The sequence below is a fragment of the Penicillium waksmanii genome (assembly GCF_028829765.1).
Source record: "Penicillium waksmanii strain IBT 27052 chromosome Unknown utg000004l:1.0-5674109.0:1.0-5678898.0, whole genome shotgun sequence".
Taxonomy (NCBI): Eukaryota; Fungi; Ascomycota; class Eurotiomycetes; order Eurotiales; family Aspergillaceae; genus Penicillium; species Penicillium waksmanii.
This window is the reverse complement of record NW_026643251.1, coordinates 4000507-4015401: the sequence shown is the minus strand read 5'-3', so window position 1 is coordinate 4015401 and position 14895 is coordinate 4000507. Positions and strand designations below refer to the sequence as shown.

Sequence of the window (14895 nt, the reverse complement as noted above, 5' to 3'; positions counted from 1 at the left end):
CTAACCTAGCTTCCACCTCCAGCTACTTTGATAAATAGCTTAAGTCCAACAACCATCAACATGAGATTCCACCTGGCCTCAGGTCTGGTATTTTTACTCGCCACCACCGAAGTTGTTGCAGCTTCGAGTTGGTGGAGCAAAGCTGGTGCGTCGCCTCAAGATACACATCCATCGATGGGTACTAACATCGTCCTAGTCTACAACAAATGGCACGAAACTGAGCTTGAGCGATGGCTCTCAGATCATGGTAGGGATGACCAGTCATCGTCCTTCCAACTTACCTGGCAAGCAACATTGACTTAGTTCAAACAGATATCCCCTACCCTAGCCCTGCCGACCGCAGGGATCTCGAAAATCTTGTGAAAACCAACTGGGATAGCCGAGTGCAAAAGCCCCTCGGTAATGCTGCAGACCAAGTCTCCGACGAATTTTACTACGCGAAGGAATGGGTCTTTGATACGTAAGATACTTTCCGCCTTTCTTGACAATGTGAACCGTAATTAACTTGGATGGCAGTTGGTCGGATTCGCAGTTGAAGGCATTCCTTGATCGCCACGGCATTCCTGCACCCCAGCCCCGCAAGCACGACGCACTGGTCAAGGCCGCACGCGAGAACTACGAACTGGTCGCAAAAAAGGCCGGCGAGACCGCAGCTTATCCCGGTAACTGGCTGTACGAACAATGGACCGAGTCGGACCTCAAGGGGTGGCTTGATGAGCGCGGATGGCCTGCTCCCCAGCCTACGAGCCGTGACAAGCTTATTGCTTCCGTGCGTCGCAACTCTCGCCTGGCTAGCCTTCAGGCCAAATCTATCTCAGCATCGGCTGCCGCATCTGCTCAAGCTGCTCAGGCATCACTGAGCGATGAGCTTTTCAATGCCTGGTCTGATTCTAAGTTGAAGGAATTCTTTGACGAACACAATGTCAAGGTGCCCCAAGGTTCTAAGCGCAATGAACTCATTGCCCTTGCCCGTAAGCACCGCGCCTACCTCGTCGACAAAGCTGCCAGTGCTTCCGCTGCCGCCGCGGATACAGTTGGTGCCGCTACTACAAGAGCTGGAAACGAATATGCCCGAGCTACCGAGGACGCGAAGCTGAAGGCCGAGCATGAGTTCAACGTTGCAATTAAGTTGTGGTCGGATTCCCGCCTCAAGGCGTTCCTGGATGCCCGAGGCGTTCCTGTTCCCCAAAATGGCAAGCGTGATGAGCTCATTGCGAAGGTTCGCGCCAACGCCCACAAGGCCGCTGGTGGATTCAACCAATACAACTTTGATACATGGGACAAGGAACATCTACTGTAAGGGATCTTACCGACCTCGATTAGGGTTGCTCTAACATAATTTCCTAGCAAATATCTCTCTGCGATGAATGCGAAGGCCGCAAAGAAAGCCGATGCCTCTCGCGAGGAGCTGATCAAGCACGCCAAGGACTCGTACGCAAAGGCCTCCAAGGCTGGCGGCCAGCATTACGCATCTGCCACCTCAGCAATTGCCCAAGCCACCGGCTCCGTCAAGGAAACCACCTTTGACCAGTGGTCGCAGTCCGATATCAAACAGTATCTTGACTCATATGGAATTCCAGCATACCAGGGCTCGAGCATCAATGAGCTCCGCGCAGCAGCCCGACGCCACGCCACATATTTCAGATATGGAACCACCACCCCATCTGAGACGATCTACGCCAAGTTCATGGATACTTTGCATTGGGCTCTGGATCAAGTCAAGATTGGAGCTTCCGGTGGTCGCGCGCAGGGCCAGGAAGCGGCTGAGAAGGTACGCGAGAAGGTCTCGGATGAGACGCAGCGACTGCGTGGAGAGCTGTAAAAAGCTAGATGAATAGGAAAGTGGAGCTGTGATATGGCGTGCGCTTTCGTTCATTGACTTTTCTTTGATCACGACGATATGATTTCTGATTTTTCGTTGAGGCTTTCTTCGGGATTTTCTATTTTATTTCGGGAGCTTACTTTGATGTTGGCGTGTCAATAATACGTAGTTATCCTCCCAATCAAGCTACAGGTCAGCCTGTTGGAACAACCACCTACTCGTAGAAGTAGAATGGGAGTGTGAATTTGGCTCGGCGCTAGTTCGATGCGGGGCCACCCTGACCAGGCACGCTTGTTCCCCCCCTGTTCCCTCGTCTTCTCAGTCACTCCTGCAGATAAACCAAAAGGTACACTTATTTGTCTGTGAAGTACACTAGAGTTCCCCCTGTGAAGTGTGAAGACCCAGCATAAGAATAGCTTGAATATCCGGAAATCCCTGTCACAAAGGGCGGCCGCCACCTTGTGGTAACCCGCGACGTCATCCCGAGCAGCTCCATAACTCTCACTCCACCCCCGACCTGCCATCCTTAACGACCTACACTACACCCCATGGATCCCCTCACGCCACACTGCCGCGAGCTGGCCTCGCCTGGCATTTTCCAACCCATTCTTTCTGTGTAATGTCCCTCTGTCGACTATCTCTCGAAAGAATCCCATCCACTAACTACGACCCCAGCTTGATCATTTTTGGTATCCTCTTCTCCTACCTTCCCCAGCATGCCCGTATCATATCACGCAAAAGCTCCTTCGGCATATCGCCCTACTTCATTCTACTGGGAACAACGTCAGGCACGTCGGCATTTGCGAATATCCTAGTCTTCCCTAAGACATCGCAGGATGTCGGGTGCTGCCAGCAGATTAGCGGGATGGCCTGCTTCGCAGGCCTACTGGGCGTGTTCCAGGTGGGCATGCAATGGCTTTGCTTCTTCTCCATGTAAGCTCACTTTGCTACCGATGTCGAGCGACTCTAATCACTCACTCACTGCCCGCAGTCTTCTTCTCTTTGTAATCTATTTCCCTCGCGCGACCTCCCCGACCGACCCTGTCAGCCCCGTGTCCTCGACGAATGGCCACACCTATCGCACCGCCTTGTCCATAAGTGCCATCTGCATCCTCCATGCTCTGGTGACAGTCATCCTATCCGTCGCCTTTGCCCTCCAGAATCCGTCCGCCATGCAGTCCTGGGCCAACTTCCTCGGCATTCTCGCTGCTGTCCTCGCGTCTATTCAGTACTTCCCGCAGATCTACACTACCTTTCGGCTTCGCTGCGTGGGGAGTCTCAGCATCCCGATGATGTGCATTCAAACCCCCGGTAGTTTGATCTGGGCCTCCAGTCTGGCAGCACGGGAAGGACTGAAGGGCTGGAGTATATGGGGCGTGTTGGTGGTGACTGCATGTCTACAGGGAACACTGTTGGCGATGGCTATCTATTTTGAATACTTTGGCCCGAACGGGAAAGGAAAGCACCAGACTGATGAAACCGACGCCCCGTCCAATGGGACGGCCTCTGAACGGCCTGAGACGCCTGCTGCACGGGAATCGGTGGATGCGGAGCGGCCGTCTGAAGAGACTCCGCTTCTGCAGAGTCAGTAGTAAGCTTACGACTTGGATCTGGTAGATGTACTGGTAGATGTTACAATCTCACGTTTTCTATAGCCCGTTGGATAGCACAGAAAATAAAAGACAAAGTACAATGAAGCAGTGGAGGTCCAAAATGAGAATATTTGATACGTTCGACTTGTATCTTATCCAGGAGCATCCCGTATGGGTTTAAAAAATGCCAATAACTAGGCTACAGTCCCCTCGCCCACTCTGCAAAGTAAATCCCTGTCCCCCGTCATCGCGTCGTTGCAAAATAATCTTGTTCGTACGCACGCCCTTTTTTATGCAGCGTAGATCAGACGGAAGACGTCGTTCAGGACAAAGAAGCTGCCCTGGCCATCGGGTTGGAGGTTGAAGCACTGGGTATAGCTCATGGGCTTCTGCTCCTCATCAACCTATTTCAAAGCGTCAGTATTGGCGATTCGTGAGTTAGAGATTGGACTTAGTTGACGCACAAGCAGACCACCGGTAACCAAGACAACGATGCCTCCCTCGCTAGAAGGCTGGGCGTCAAAGGTGGCAATCTGGTGGCGCACCTGCTGGAAGGGAAGGCTCTATTGATTGGAGATAGATATTAGTATATCTGCTTCCTGTTGGTGGTGCGAGAACTCGCTGGAAGGTTCAAGCTGAATGGAATGGGGGAGGACGAACGGTAAGCTTCTCGACGATGCCGGCGGTACCCTGGACGGAGGAGGTCTCGAAGGTGAGCATCGAGTTATCACGCTATTTCAGAATAATCGTAATTAGTAACCAAAGCTCACTAGATCAATTGCCGCTGGGAGGTTCGCGGCGCACGGGGCGGGACATAAGATCTTACGTAGAGAGGAGCCAGACCGCCGCGGTTGGAGTCGAAGGTCTGGTAGTAGAACTCAACGAACTGTTCTGTAAAGTTGAAGGTCATTGGTCAGATATATGGCTCGCAAACGGGGAACGACGGCTTCATTGGCCGTTTGAGGAGAAGGCCTCTCTCCCCGGCGCGGGGCAGGGATTGTGCGCGGGCGCATCGGGAATAGAGGACGGAGGGCCACGTACGAGCGACAGCGGTGAAGTCTAGGTTGGAGAATTATGTTAGTCAATGCTGCTTCTTTGTATATAACTGTATGTCTTCATATCCATCTGGTTGCTGCTCTATCTTGCATGGCGCAATCCATTCTCGCCAGCGAGGTGGGATGCAAGTACCCCACGCGCATAGAGGGGTAAAATAATCAAGGTGGAATATGGAGACTTCACAAATTGTGAGACTTACCGGCCATTTTGTAGAGAGAAGGTTGAAAAAATGTGAGAGGAGATATGACTGTATAGAAAGCTGGGAGGGCAGAGTGCTGAGAAAGGTATTTGTTGATGCGGGAGGGGCGATGTCCTCTGTGGGGCTCGAATTCTGCCGTTGCTGCCTGGCTGCCTGGCTGCTTGCCCAAGTCGTATACTAGTAGTACAGTAACTAGTAGGTACTAGTAGTAGATAGATCTATTTACTAGTAGTACTATGAAAGTAATTGCTATGGAAAGACCTGTTACTACGCATGGGGGGGCAGAATGCTATTTAAATAATCCTGCGAAGGACTTCGTATCATTGCGTTCGTTGCTATCTCTACCTTACCACACCCTGCGCGAACAACTCACTCCGAGTCTGACGCAAACATGTCCTCGGCTTTGGGCCGTGGTCTTCGAGGACGTCGGGAGGCGGGTTCTCGTTTTTCTGCTTCTGGATTTTGCTGCCTGGTGACATCTTCGGGCTGCTCTGGTGGTTGGTTCATGACAACGTCGCTATCTCGTGGCGTCCTTTCTTCCTCCATCGGCTCTCCTTCGTCGGGCATCTCCAAATCACTGTCCTCCATGGGAACGCCATCGATGTCGCTCATCGATTCGTCTTCGGCGGGGTACGCCCTGCCAGGTGCCTGATGAGCTGCGTTTTCTATCTCGGATGGCCCACTTTGATCGAAATAACTGGATCCCGGGTCTTCATCGTCAACCGTCTTCCATCGGTTCTTTTTCTTAGAAAAGGCGTTACTGGTTTGTTCAACTTCTGCCTTCTCCTTTTCTTTTTGTAACTCTTCGTCGGTGAGAGGTGGTTGCTCAAACATCTGGACAAAATGCTCGTGACTTGACTGCGGAAAAACACACCACCCTTCCCAGAGGTGAAGTAGGGTCCCCACGCTCCGCTTCCATTTCTCTGCCTTGAGTCGTCCCCAATGAAGGTCTTTCTCAAGTCGACCAAGGTGTTCAAAGACTTTCTGCGAGCGTAAGGCTGATTCGAAAAGCTGCCGATATCGCCAGGCATGGCGAACCCCACTAGTGGCTGATGATGAGAGGATATCCGAGATGGTGTATAACCCGACCAATTTGGCGGCAGAGAGGTCCATTTTTCCTTTAGAGGGGTTATCATTATCTTTTTCGTGACTCTCCCGATTTGCCGCATCATTTTCCAAATCTCGGTCAGGGTTGGCACCAGTATATGCCAGTGGATTGAGAATATTCAGGACAATCATATCAACAACTTCGTCGGCACCCAGTCCTGCGTGTTCGATGGCAAAAGCAGTAGTCCGCGCGATATCGCCTCGTCGGAGTCTAGCATGGGTTGTCGGTAGGCGAGCGAGTAGATGAGTGAGCTTGGCCTTTTGTAACGGGTTCATGTACCCGGTTCCATCATTTGGGCCATTCCCTCCCTCTGAAGGCGGTGCTCCTCCAAGATTTCGTCGTTCATCTTCACCATCCGACTGCTCCTCGTCGGAAGAGTTGTAGTCTTCATCAGAGATAATTTCGTCAAGGCGTGTTGTGAACTCGAATTTGATATCTCTTTCCGGGGGAAACCAGCGGGCTCCATCCTCAAAAACAGACGACGGCTTTTGACTCTTTGACTTTCGATTACCGTGAGACCGGGGGTTTGTGATGACCTGCCATAACTTCCAGCGATAGTAAACTCCACCAGGACTTCTTGCATCCCAAATCCAAGCCCATTTTTCCTCTCTCTGGACTTCCGGTCGGCTCATAAGCAGGGCTTCAAATTCGGGGCCATGATTAAGGAGATTCTCCAAGGTTTTGTGAATCAAACGTAATTGCTTAACATCTGCCGGCGCCTTCACTTCGACTTGTGTAGCTGGAACAGTTCGGCCTAGATTTGGTCCATATGAACTCGGGGGCGCAAAGCCCCCGCGATGTGAGCCTGGCGGTGGTGCCCGGCTGAGGTGTCCTCCTCCAAAGCTGGGTTGAATATTCTTTGCGCCGAAAGGGAGTGAGCTGTTGTTTGTCATGCTGATATTTGAAGGCATATTTGAGCTAATTGCAGCCGATGAAAGATGACGGGAGAGCGTTAGATAGTACCCCGGCCAAGATACTTGTTTTGAAGCGAGCTCACGGCGCTATCAATATCTGAGGCTGCCGAATCACTAGCAAGGGTAATGATTGCAGCCACTGATTTTCGCTCTGTTGCGGATTGGTTTTGCGGGCGGAGGATGTGGACGTTCCCGACGACAAGAGGGGAGGTGATCAATGATTTCAGAACAGACGGCGATGTCCCGGGAGGAAGTGATGCGAGGTATAGTGTAGGTTTGGCGGCAGCCTTCTCGGCCTCCTTTGCTTCAGCAGTCCGATCATCTTCATCATCCGAAGGGCTGCGGAATCCGAGCGGGGATCCAGATGAAACAGGCCCTGAATGGTCGTATCCCAACACTCCTTGAGCAGTGTCCCGGCCGCGTGGCTGTGCCACATACCCCTCATGAGGTCTCTTCCGAGACAGCGACGGCGGTGGTGGTCCTAGGCTTCCTGGGCCACTACTGCGTGGTCCAGAGTTGGTGAAGTGTCGTCGGGGAGGACCTCCTCCGAATGCACCGCCCCTTCCTCCAAATGTGTTCGGCCGCCCATCTGAAGCTCGAGGGCCTTCAGGCACATCATCTTCAAATGACTTCACAAAGTCTTCGTACACGGCGGCGGTTTCGGCTTTTTCGCGGGCGCGTTTAGCTTCAGCATCAGCTTTCTGACGTTCGAATAGCGATTTCTTTGGGAGTGCGGAGAGTTTGGCAGAGACACCAGGAAATGCCTTTCCCTTTGTATCGTCCGACATATCGCAAAGGTGCTGCGAATGCAGCAGAATGAGGGCCAGTCAACTAATGGACAATGATGGACCGGCGCAGGAGAGCTAGAGCCCCGATCAGCAAATGGCTGTCAATATGGGCGGGCGGTGACGACCGGCTGGAAGCGGTGAACGGTGTCACAGTCCGAGGTATTATATGGATGACCGCCAAATACTTACATGTTACAACCTCACCAATCGGCCACGAGTGTCAACTCTATTACCAGTAGAGGACCTGGGTGTTCTCTAAAGCGTCCCCAATGCAGCGAAATTGACGTATACTCCAGCAAGATAGGCTCGGCACAATATGCAACGACTATTACTCATATCTATACCGCGACGGCCACGTATCGAATACGGGAAGTGGAGGGGAAAACAGGGCCGAACATCCAATCCCTCTTGAGGCTTTGCTTGTCTCCCTTGCGCATTCCTCTGATACGTTCTCTTGCGAAAACATACCAAAGTCTTTATCTACATACGTACTCGCGTTCTGTTCGTATCTGCCTAAATTTTCAATCCCTTTGGACGCAGAAATACTCCATGTTCCTTTTTTAAAAAATATATATATATACTAGTACTATATATATATAAAGCCTCGGACCTTAACAGTGGAGGTGAGCCCCCTGTAGGATACCACCTTAGTAGTTCCGCGGACGCATATTCGTAAGAAGATTGCTCAACTGCATACCCACCTGGGCAGTCCAATGATAGCAAGACAGCTCCTGTTCGCTTACCTCTAGTCTGTCGATCATAGCTCGGTATTCAGTGGAGTTTCATTCCCTTCGTATGTAGACTCCAAGTCCGATTTACTGAGGAGACTCCACGCTAGGGTGATGTTCGAGCTAAGACTTCGAGGCGTCTGCGGCCGCTAGATTACTTGATAGCCACAGGGTGGAGAACCCTCTCATAGTGCTGATTCTAGCTCGATGTCGTGAATATCCGAGGTGTGTTTGATCTTTATGATCACCGCCTTTCCTTGGTCCAATTTAAACGCCTGTTTAAAGGATCGCAAACGATGTTGTTCCCTCTATGATATCGTTCATCTGTAACAGTATCTTCATGTTGGCGAAAGGACTTAGTTCGTAAGATCGCGCCTAGTTGACCATAATCTGATTCATCCGGATGACGATTTAGGCGTTTCAAAATATTTTCGTTCCTTCAAAGGTTACAAGGATCGTTCCCATTGTTCTACTTGGCTACCTACTATGTATCAATGTAGCACCGGGATCGCGAGGTTTACTCTATGCAATACCGATGGTGAGCTGACAAGTCAGAAGCGAAGGGAAAGAAGAATATGATTATTCTCAGGTGCCTTCTGCAACCCGCTGCACATTAAGAGCTGCATTGTATCAATCTAGGGCAAGTGTCACTCTTATCTTATTGCATCGGCTCGTTGATAGAATCCCGACTGATATCTTGCAAATGGACGAACGTGAAAATGAAAGGGAATAGGATGGGCTTCTAGAAATTCCCTGGTAGATCAACAGTTAGATAGTACAAGTGTTTCGCTACTGAGAACCCAAACGGGCGTTTGCACTTGATTTGCGTAGAGCTTGAGCTGCTGAATCATTCGGAAGTGATATTTCAGACCCAATAACCAAGATTTACATAGGGCTGGTACTCTTGAACGTGGACCAATCGATCCTTTGTGGGCAGGCGCCATGGCCCATCACATCGTGGCATCACATCATCGTACGCACGCAGCCAGAAGAGTCACTCAATCGGGACACTTCTCCGCATCCTGAGCTCTGGCCAAAGAAGTGAGCAGTATTGGGCAACTAGACACATCTAAGCGCCGGGGCTACCTGTGACGATGAGATAGATGGTCCAGACAACAAACATCGGTCCAGGCCTCTGTCGGCTGTAAGACAGTGAGGTCGATCGAGGCCCATTTGAAAGAAAAAATTATGGAAATTATGGAGCCGTTCCTGGATGCGGGCCCTGCGTTACGCACACCTGATTCATACCCCGCGTTGAGGCATGTTGAGTCGCTCAGCAACAGCAAAGGAGCTGAAACGCCGTCATCGCCCGAAGTTTCACGGCGGCGAGCTTGTGCGCCAGGACTCGGCCAGGATCCAGCCCAGACACACAAGTCCGCGAACTCCATGTCGGGAGGGAGCCGAAAGCCCTAAACTATTCTTGGCGGTAGCCCCGTCTTTTTCCAGATGCTATTTTAACTCGTTCCACGGGTCCTCCGTCAGGATTTCTAGTTAACCGACAGCGATTTTCGCGATCAGGTTATGTATGGATCAGGGGATGCAGAGATGAAACGGGATCTGGGGCTTGGTGGAAACAGAGACTCTGTGCCTAAGCCGAGTATCGGTCGCGAACGAGAGAAAGAGTAATTGTGGTATGTTATGTTATGTTATGTTGTGTTTTATTTTCTTTTACGCAGTTTCAGTGTACATAGACCACATCCAGAGCCCTAAAAATAAGTCGAATGAATAGTACTCCGTTACTACACGGCTAACAATTAGTCCGGCTGTGTTCATATGCAAGATCCGAGATATCCGCCATGCCCAGCAGGGCTGCATGTAAGAGGTCGATGGTGGAAAACCCCCCAGTTGGCCAAGATTGAGTTTTTCACACGCCAGTGGGTTTGCTGGCAGCCAAGTTTTGGCCATGACTTGCCGAGCGGAACGCGATGTTGAGAACCGTTGGCTGTGTAGAGTTGTGATCCACCGTCATACGGTGAGAGTCGGTTCGTATCGGTCCCTCGGGTTTAGATTTGGGAGATTGGGGGCCTGGAAAGTGCTTGGGGAGGGTCATTGTAGGTGATGAGATTATAATGAGCCATCTGGGGGAGATACTCGTAAACACACGAAATGGCAGATACAAAGGCCAGACAAGGCTGAGACTAAGACCAATCCAATGTCTAGACCAATTCCGGTGACTACATCAGAGACTGCGTTGTTTCCCAAGCCGGGGTGGGTGGTGGCGATGCCCAGACCCACCGCGTGCAGGTCAAAGGAGGATCTAGTCGCTAGTCCGGTCGCCCTAGTGGCTGTAGCGCACACGGAGGAGGTCCCAAGTCGATCATGCCCAGTGAAAGGGTCCCTCTCAGATGGGGAATCTCCATGGGCAGGGTCTTCAGGGTACAATATCGTACTCGTAGGGTCTTGTGAAAGGGAGAGGTGGTGTAGCCAAAGAGTACTCGTAATCAATAGAGATGGAGTATGTATGGAGTATGTAGGTACGTTCAAATTGTACTTTTACTTCTAGAGGCACAGTCTTGCATACTCGTTCGTACTGAATGTTTCAGGCGGTACGTACTGAACAGGGCCTTGGGGGGCCTGCAACACTGCGACACCCCCTCCCGCGACGTATTACCGCCGTCACACTAAGTCTCAAACCCAGAAACCCCGGCCCCCTTCGCTCTCACATCATCCAATTCGACCTTCCCCTTCCTCATCCACCTCCACCTCCATCATCAACACACCACACTATTCGCCCTTCGCTCGTTCTTCGCCCTCTTTCGACTTCTTCCTTCCAACCTCCCCCCCCATCAACAACAGCAACAATAGAACCACTCACCTCCCCGCCATATCGTCTCTTCTCGCCACTCATCGCCCCCAAACTCCCCTCCCCCCCGGGCTAACTTACGAAACGGATTGAAACCGATTCAAGAGGTGGCCCGATAGGGCTGCCGTAACTAGGGGAGACAATGTCTGGACACCATTCTCGCTCGGCATCACGGTCATCTCAGAACCCACGCCTTTCACAAGGACAGACTCGCGACTCGATGTCGATGCCTCGCCACTCCTTCGGTCGCAACTCACGCGTCTCCAACCCCAATGTCTTTTCCGATGAATACTCATTAGAACCGATCGATATCGACCAGATCGAACGTGCCCCTAGCCCCGCCTCCATCGCCTCCTCAACTACTCTTCGCTCAACTCATCACCCCCAGAAGGCCGTTAGTACTGCGACGACCGAGAATGAGAATCCATTCGCCGATGACGCCCGCGTCTCCTTTGAGGAGGCTCACCGATCAAGTCTCCCTCAGAAGGGGGTAGGTGCATTTTCTAGCAATCGCAATTCCGTCAACTCTGTCAACAATTCCCCCTTTGTCACTCAGCGAAATCAAAGTGTCTCTTCCCGTTTTTCGATACCCCGGGCTCTCAGCCCCTATACCGGAGCCACTGGGCCCAGCCATCCATATGCTATGTACCCCCAGGTTGGTGTCAGCCGATCCCCGAGTGTAGGAAGCACCTCGACCATTCGTCAACCCGATCGGCCTCTTGGCGAAACAGCCGCTCCTCAACACCCCTACGCCATGTACACTCAAAACGTTGTCGAAGAAGGGATGGATGACGATGATGTGATCCCTGTTGGATTCCCTGGTCACAACCCACCCTACCAACCGCCGCAGAGTCGTCGTGATGACGATGTTGGAGACATCATCGGGCCAGATGGTCACACGGAACCGCTACCACCCTATTCAAGATATCCGACGGGGGTCATCCCGAAACCCCCAACTCCAGAGAACATGGCCGATATGAACTCTACACCAGAGGATCACCAACTCAATTCGATCTCAAGGGAGCAACCACCCGTCTCGGAGACGTCGTCTCGACCTCTTGTTGCTGATTATACTGGAAATTCTGGGAACGGCGGCAGTGATCAGAATGGTGGGAACAATAACCGCAGCAGTGCCGGCCAGAGGGCAGCAGCAGCAACGGGTATCATGGCATTCGAGGAGAAGCTCAAACAAAAAGGCAAAAAGACCGCATGCTGTGGTCTTCCGGTCTGGACCCTCGTACTCATTTGTACTGTGATGCTCATCGGAGGGTCCATTGGCGGTGTGATCGGAGGTGTCTTGGGTACCAAGCGTGCTGCGGAGGCCGACAAAGAGGCTGCTGCGGCTTCATCGAGTGGACCTCACATCGTGACAGTCACTGCAACGCCACAGAAAGACTATTCAACGATGACCAGTACCCCCAGCAACCTCAAATCGGTACCAACAGGCACATTTTTTGTTCCTATGATACATCAGAATTCTTCGGGAATGTGCGTCGACGACGACACAATGAAGAGCGCCTGGAAGTGCATGGACAAGCCGAGCCACCTTGAAGTCACCGTCTCTGAAAATGACGATCACGACGAACACCACCACACCATCATATTCCCCAACCCCACCCCGACCTCAAGTTTCAGCTACGGGGCTCAGCCGCCTTATATGGCCCAACCTGCAATTAAATTGGGCTTTGCAATTGATACCAGCGATACCAGCCTGGGCCCTGCTCTCTTCTTCGAGGCCAAATTTGACAAGTTGGTCGTCGTGCCCGACTCAAAGTTCCAACCAAGCTCCTCTGTATCCGCGCGGGCATGGGCGGGGACGAGGCGTTCTTGAGCTTGTTGAGTCGCAAAGAAGTCGCACAGCCCGGCGATAAACCGTGGTTCTGCTGGTGGAATCAAACGCAGATGGAATTCTTTATCTATGTCAACCAAACAACCTCGGGAACTTCCACAGATGCCACTGCTTCCACCAACGATCAAATGGCCGCCAGTACTGCTGCTGCCAACAGTGCGTCCAAGCGGGAAGTCTCTATTCCTAAATATCCGCGAAAGATCAAAGTCGACGAACGACGTGACCATCCAGGAGCAGTCGCGCCCTATTGTCAGCAAATGGAAGTGGACTCTGTGGGTCGCGCATCGCCTATTCCATATAAAACCATCGATATCAAGGAGAATGAGCCAACCCCAACCACTACGTATATCGATAGTAAAGGTGGCGCTCAGCAGACATACACAGCAAAGGCGCAATATGCTACTCCATGCTATTGTCTATCCTTCGCTGATTAAGTGCATTTTCCCTGTCGTTTGAGCGAATTACTTGTTCTCCATCTTGGTTTTTAGGTCTGGGACCTCTGGCGTTGGCGTTGAAACGGCCTTCCAACTAGCATCGGTTTATGTGCACACGATTGTCTCTCTTCTCCAATGTGTGAATTATCTCTTTATTCTCATTTGACTCTGCCGATTCTTTGCGAAACTTGCGACATGACACGATCCTATCTCTTTTTTTTTGCGAAGCTTCTCTCTCCCCTGTTGGGGGTATATATGGAATTTCTTTGTTGATTGTTGAGTGTTCAACTTTTTCTGGCGTTAATCGGAGCAGCCGGCGCGGCTCCGGGTATTGTGGTATGCTTGGTTTCGATCTATTTCTGTGCGACCGATTTTGTCTCTTCTAGGAGCTCATAGGCTCAAGCTCATAGGCTCAAGTCCTGTTCTAGCATCTCATGATATTATTACTAGCATCTGTCTCAACCCACAATATAAGATAGATGATTCTAGGGCAATAATCCGCTATAGTAAACCCATCGAAACTTTAATATCTTAGGCATTCTGTTCATTGACCTGCCCCGCGGTACGCATGGTACGAAGGCCTCCTCCAGGGTGGAAAAATGCTCAAGCTCAATAGAGATAGGGTGATCATACTAGACTAGTCAACGCGGGATTCAAGCCAGAGGCAATATATTAACCAGACTCGCGCCATCGAGACCCATAAACTCCCTCTCGTTGCGCATCAAGGAACTCCCCCAACCACCAGCCATTTCGGGGAGACTAAATATCATGATCATATGTGAGGAGAGTAATTTAGTAAGATCGAAAAGAGGAATTAGTACCTACCGATATATGCAAAGGATGAGAACCATGAGATATGCCACCATCTCGGCGATGAGCATGTTCAGTATTCGTTTATTGCGAGTGTCACCGAAAGACGCACCCTCCGTTTTTCTCTGGCGACGACGATCCTTCCAGAATGCAATGAAGAAGTCAACCGCAAACAAACCACACGCTGACATCGTCGCAACCTGGAATGCTATACCAACGGTGACAATAGTGTTCCCAGCATCCATCCATACTTTATCAAGCCCAGCAGAATTCACAACGCCACCTCCAGCAGCTTGCAGTAAAATGGAGACCACATCACATCCTATAAATATCCGTGTGAAAAGTTTTGGTTTTAATCTAGAATGCTGGGCACCTAGACTGATCCCAATATGTCTAAGTATTAAATATACACCCGCGGCAATGAACGTCGGTGCAAGGATGAGACAAATAATCTGTAAGCGGAAGGCACTCGTAGACCATGGATTATCATGCATGAGGATCCGTCCGATATACCCTGCCATTTCCACGAAGGCCCCGGTCCCCAGCGCATTGAGAAATGTCCAGCTTCGATAATATATTTCTAAAACGAGCTGGAACATTCCTGCTAAGCCGAAAAAGATGGCAAAAAATGTTTGCGCCTGCATTTAGATAGTAGCCGTAAGTTGTGGCTTCGATCGGGCACCGAGGGCTGATTTCTGTACATATGGATGTCATTATGTGCGACGAGAATGGTACATGGGAATGGGGAAGAATTTTTGGTTGGAAGCACTGACAGTTATATAGCCCTCATGT

The 14895-nt window shown here is 51.1% G+C and overlaps 9 protein-coding genes across 9 annotated transcripts; 3 read left to right on the top strand and 6 right to left on the bottom strand.

The window, feature by feature from the left end:
• Positions 1-60: 60 nt before the first annotated feature.
• ish1 (double-strand break repair enhancer MSC1) lies at positions 61-1822 on the top strand (the record flags this gene model as incomplete). Its single annotated transcript, XM_057263530.1, has 5 exons — positions 61-145; positions 197-247; positions 313-460; positions 517-1296; positions 1348-1822. The coding sequence occupies 5 exons, from the start codon at positions 61-63 to the stop codon at positions 1820-1822; spliced, it is 1539 nt and encodes a 512-aa protein (XP_057125191.1).
• Positions 1823-2370: 548 nt separating this feature from the next.
• N7481_004310 (PQ-loop repeat-containing protein) lies at positions 2371-3414 on the top strand (the record flags this gene model as incomplete). The annotated part of the gene is made up of 3 exons (XM_057263529.1): positions 2371-2438; positions 2498-2755; positions 2814-3414. 3 exons carry the CDS (start codon positions 2371-2373, stop codon positions 3412-3414), a joined length of 927 nt encoding a protein of 308 aa, XP_057125190.1.
• Positions 3415-3704: 290 nt separating this feature from the next.
• On the bottom strand, positions 3705-4676 carry N7481_004309 (nuclear transport factor 2 family protein; the record flags this gene model as incomplete). The annotated part of the gene is made up of 6 exons (XM_057263528.1): positions 3705-3818; positions 3879-3977; positions 4075-4146; positions 4241-4305; positions 4456-4473; positions 4670-4676. The coding sequence occupies 6 exons, from the start codon at positions 4674-4676 to the stop codon at positions 3705-3707; spliced, it is 375 nt and encodes a 124-aa protein (XP_057125189.1).
• Positions 4677-5038: 362 nt separating this feature from the next.
• Positions 5039-6688, bottom strand: N7481_004308 (SWAP/Surp domain-containing protein; the record flags this gene model as incomplete). Its single annotated transcript, XM_057263527.1, has 1 exon — positions 5039-6688. One exon carries the CDS (start codon positions 6686-6688, stop codon positions 5039-5041), a length of 1650 nt encoding a protein of 549 aa, XP_057125188.1.
• A 41-nt stretch (positions 6689-6729) lies between these two features.
• Positions 6730-7479, bottom strand: N7481_004307 (uncharacterized protein; the record flags this gene model as incomplete). The annotated part of the gene is made up of 1 exon (XM_057263526.1): positions 6730-7479. One exon carries the CDS (start codon positions 7477-7479, stop codon positions 6730-6732), a length of 750 nt encoding a protein of 249 aa, XP_057125187.1.
• A 1797-nt stretch (positions 7480-9276) lies between these two features.
• Positions 9277-9595, bottom strand: N7481_004306 (uncharacterized protein; the record flags this gene model as incomplete). Its single annotated transcript, XM_057263525.1, has 2 exons — positions 9277-9349; positions 9456-9595. 2 exons carry the CDS (start codon positions 9593-9595, stop codon positions 9277-9279), a joined length of 213 nt encoding a protein of 70 aa, XP_057125186.1.
• A 476-nt stretch (positions 9596-10071) lies between these two features.
• Positions 10072-10257, bottom strand: N7481_004305 (uncharacterized protein; the record flags this gene model as incomplete). The annotated part of the gene is made up of 1 exon (XM_057263524.1): positions 10072-10257. The coding sequence occupies one exon, from the start codon at positions 10255-10257 to the stop codon at positions 10072-10074; it is 186 nt and encodes a 61-aa protein (XP_057125185.1).
• Positions 10258-11152: 895 nt separating this feature from the next.
• Positions 11153-13293, top strand: N7481_004304 (uncharacterized protein; the record flags this gene model as incomplete). Its single annotated transcript, XM_057263523.1, has 2 exons — positions 11153-12769; positions 12796-13293. The coding sequence occupies 2 exons, from the start codon at positions 11153-11155 to the stop codon at positions 13291-13293; spliced, it is 2115 nt and encodes a 704-aa protein (XP_057125184.1).
• A 653-nt stretch (positions 13294-13946) lies between these two features.
• Positions 13947-14624, bottom strand: N7481_004303 (RTA1 domain-containing protein; the record flags this gene model as incomplete). The annotated part of the gene is made up of 3 exons (XM_057263522.1): positions 13947-14052; positions 14119-14425; positions 14516-14624. The coding sequence occupies 3 exons, from the start codon at positions 14622-14624 to the stop codon at positions 13947-13949; spliced, it is 522 nt and encodes a 173-aa protein (XP_057125183.1).
• Between the last annotated feature and the right edge of the window lie 271 nt (positions 14625-14895).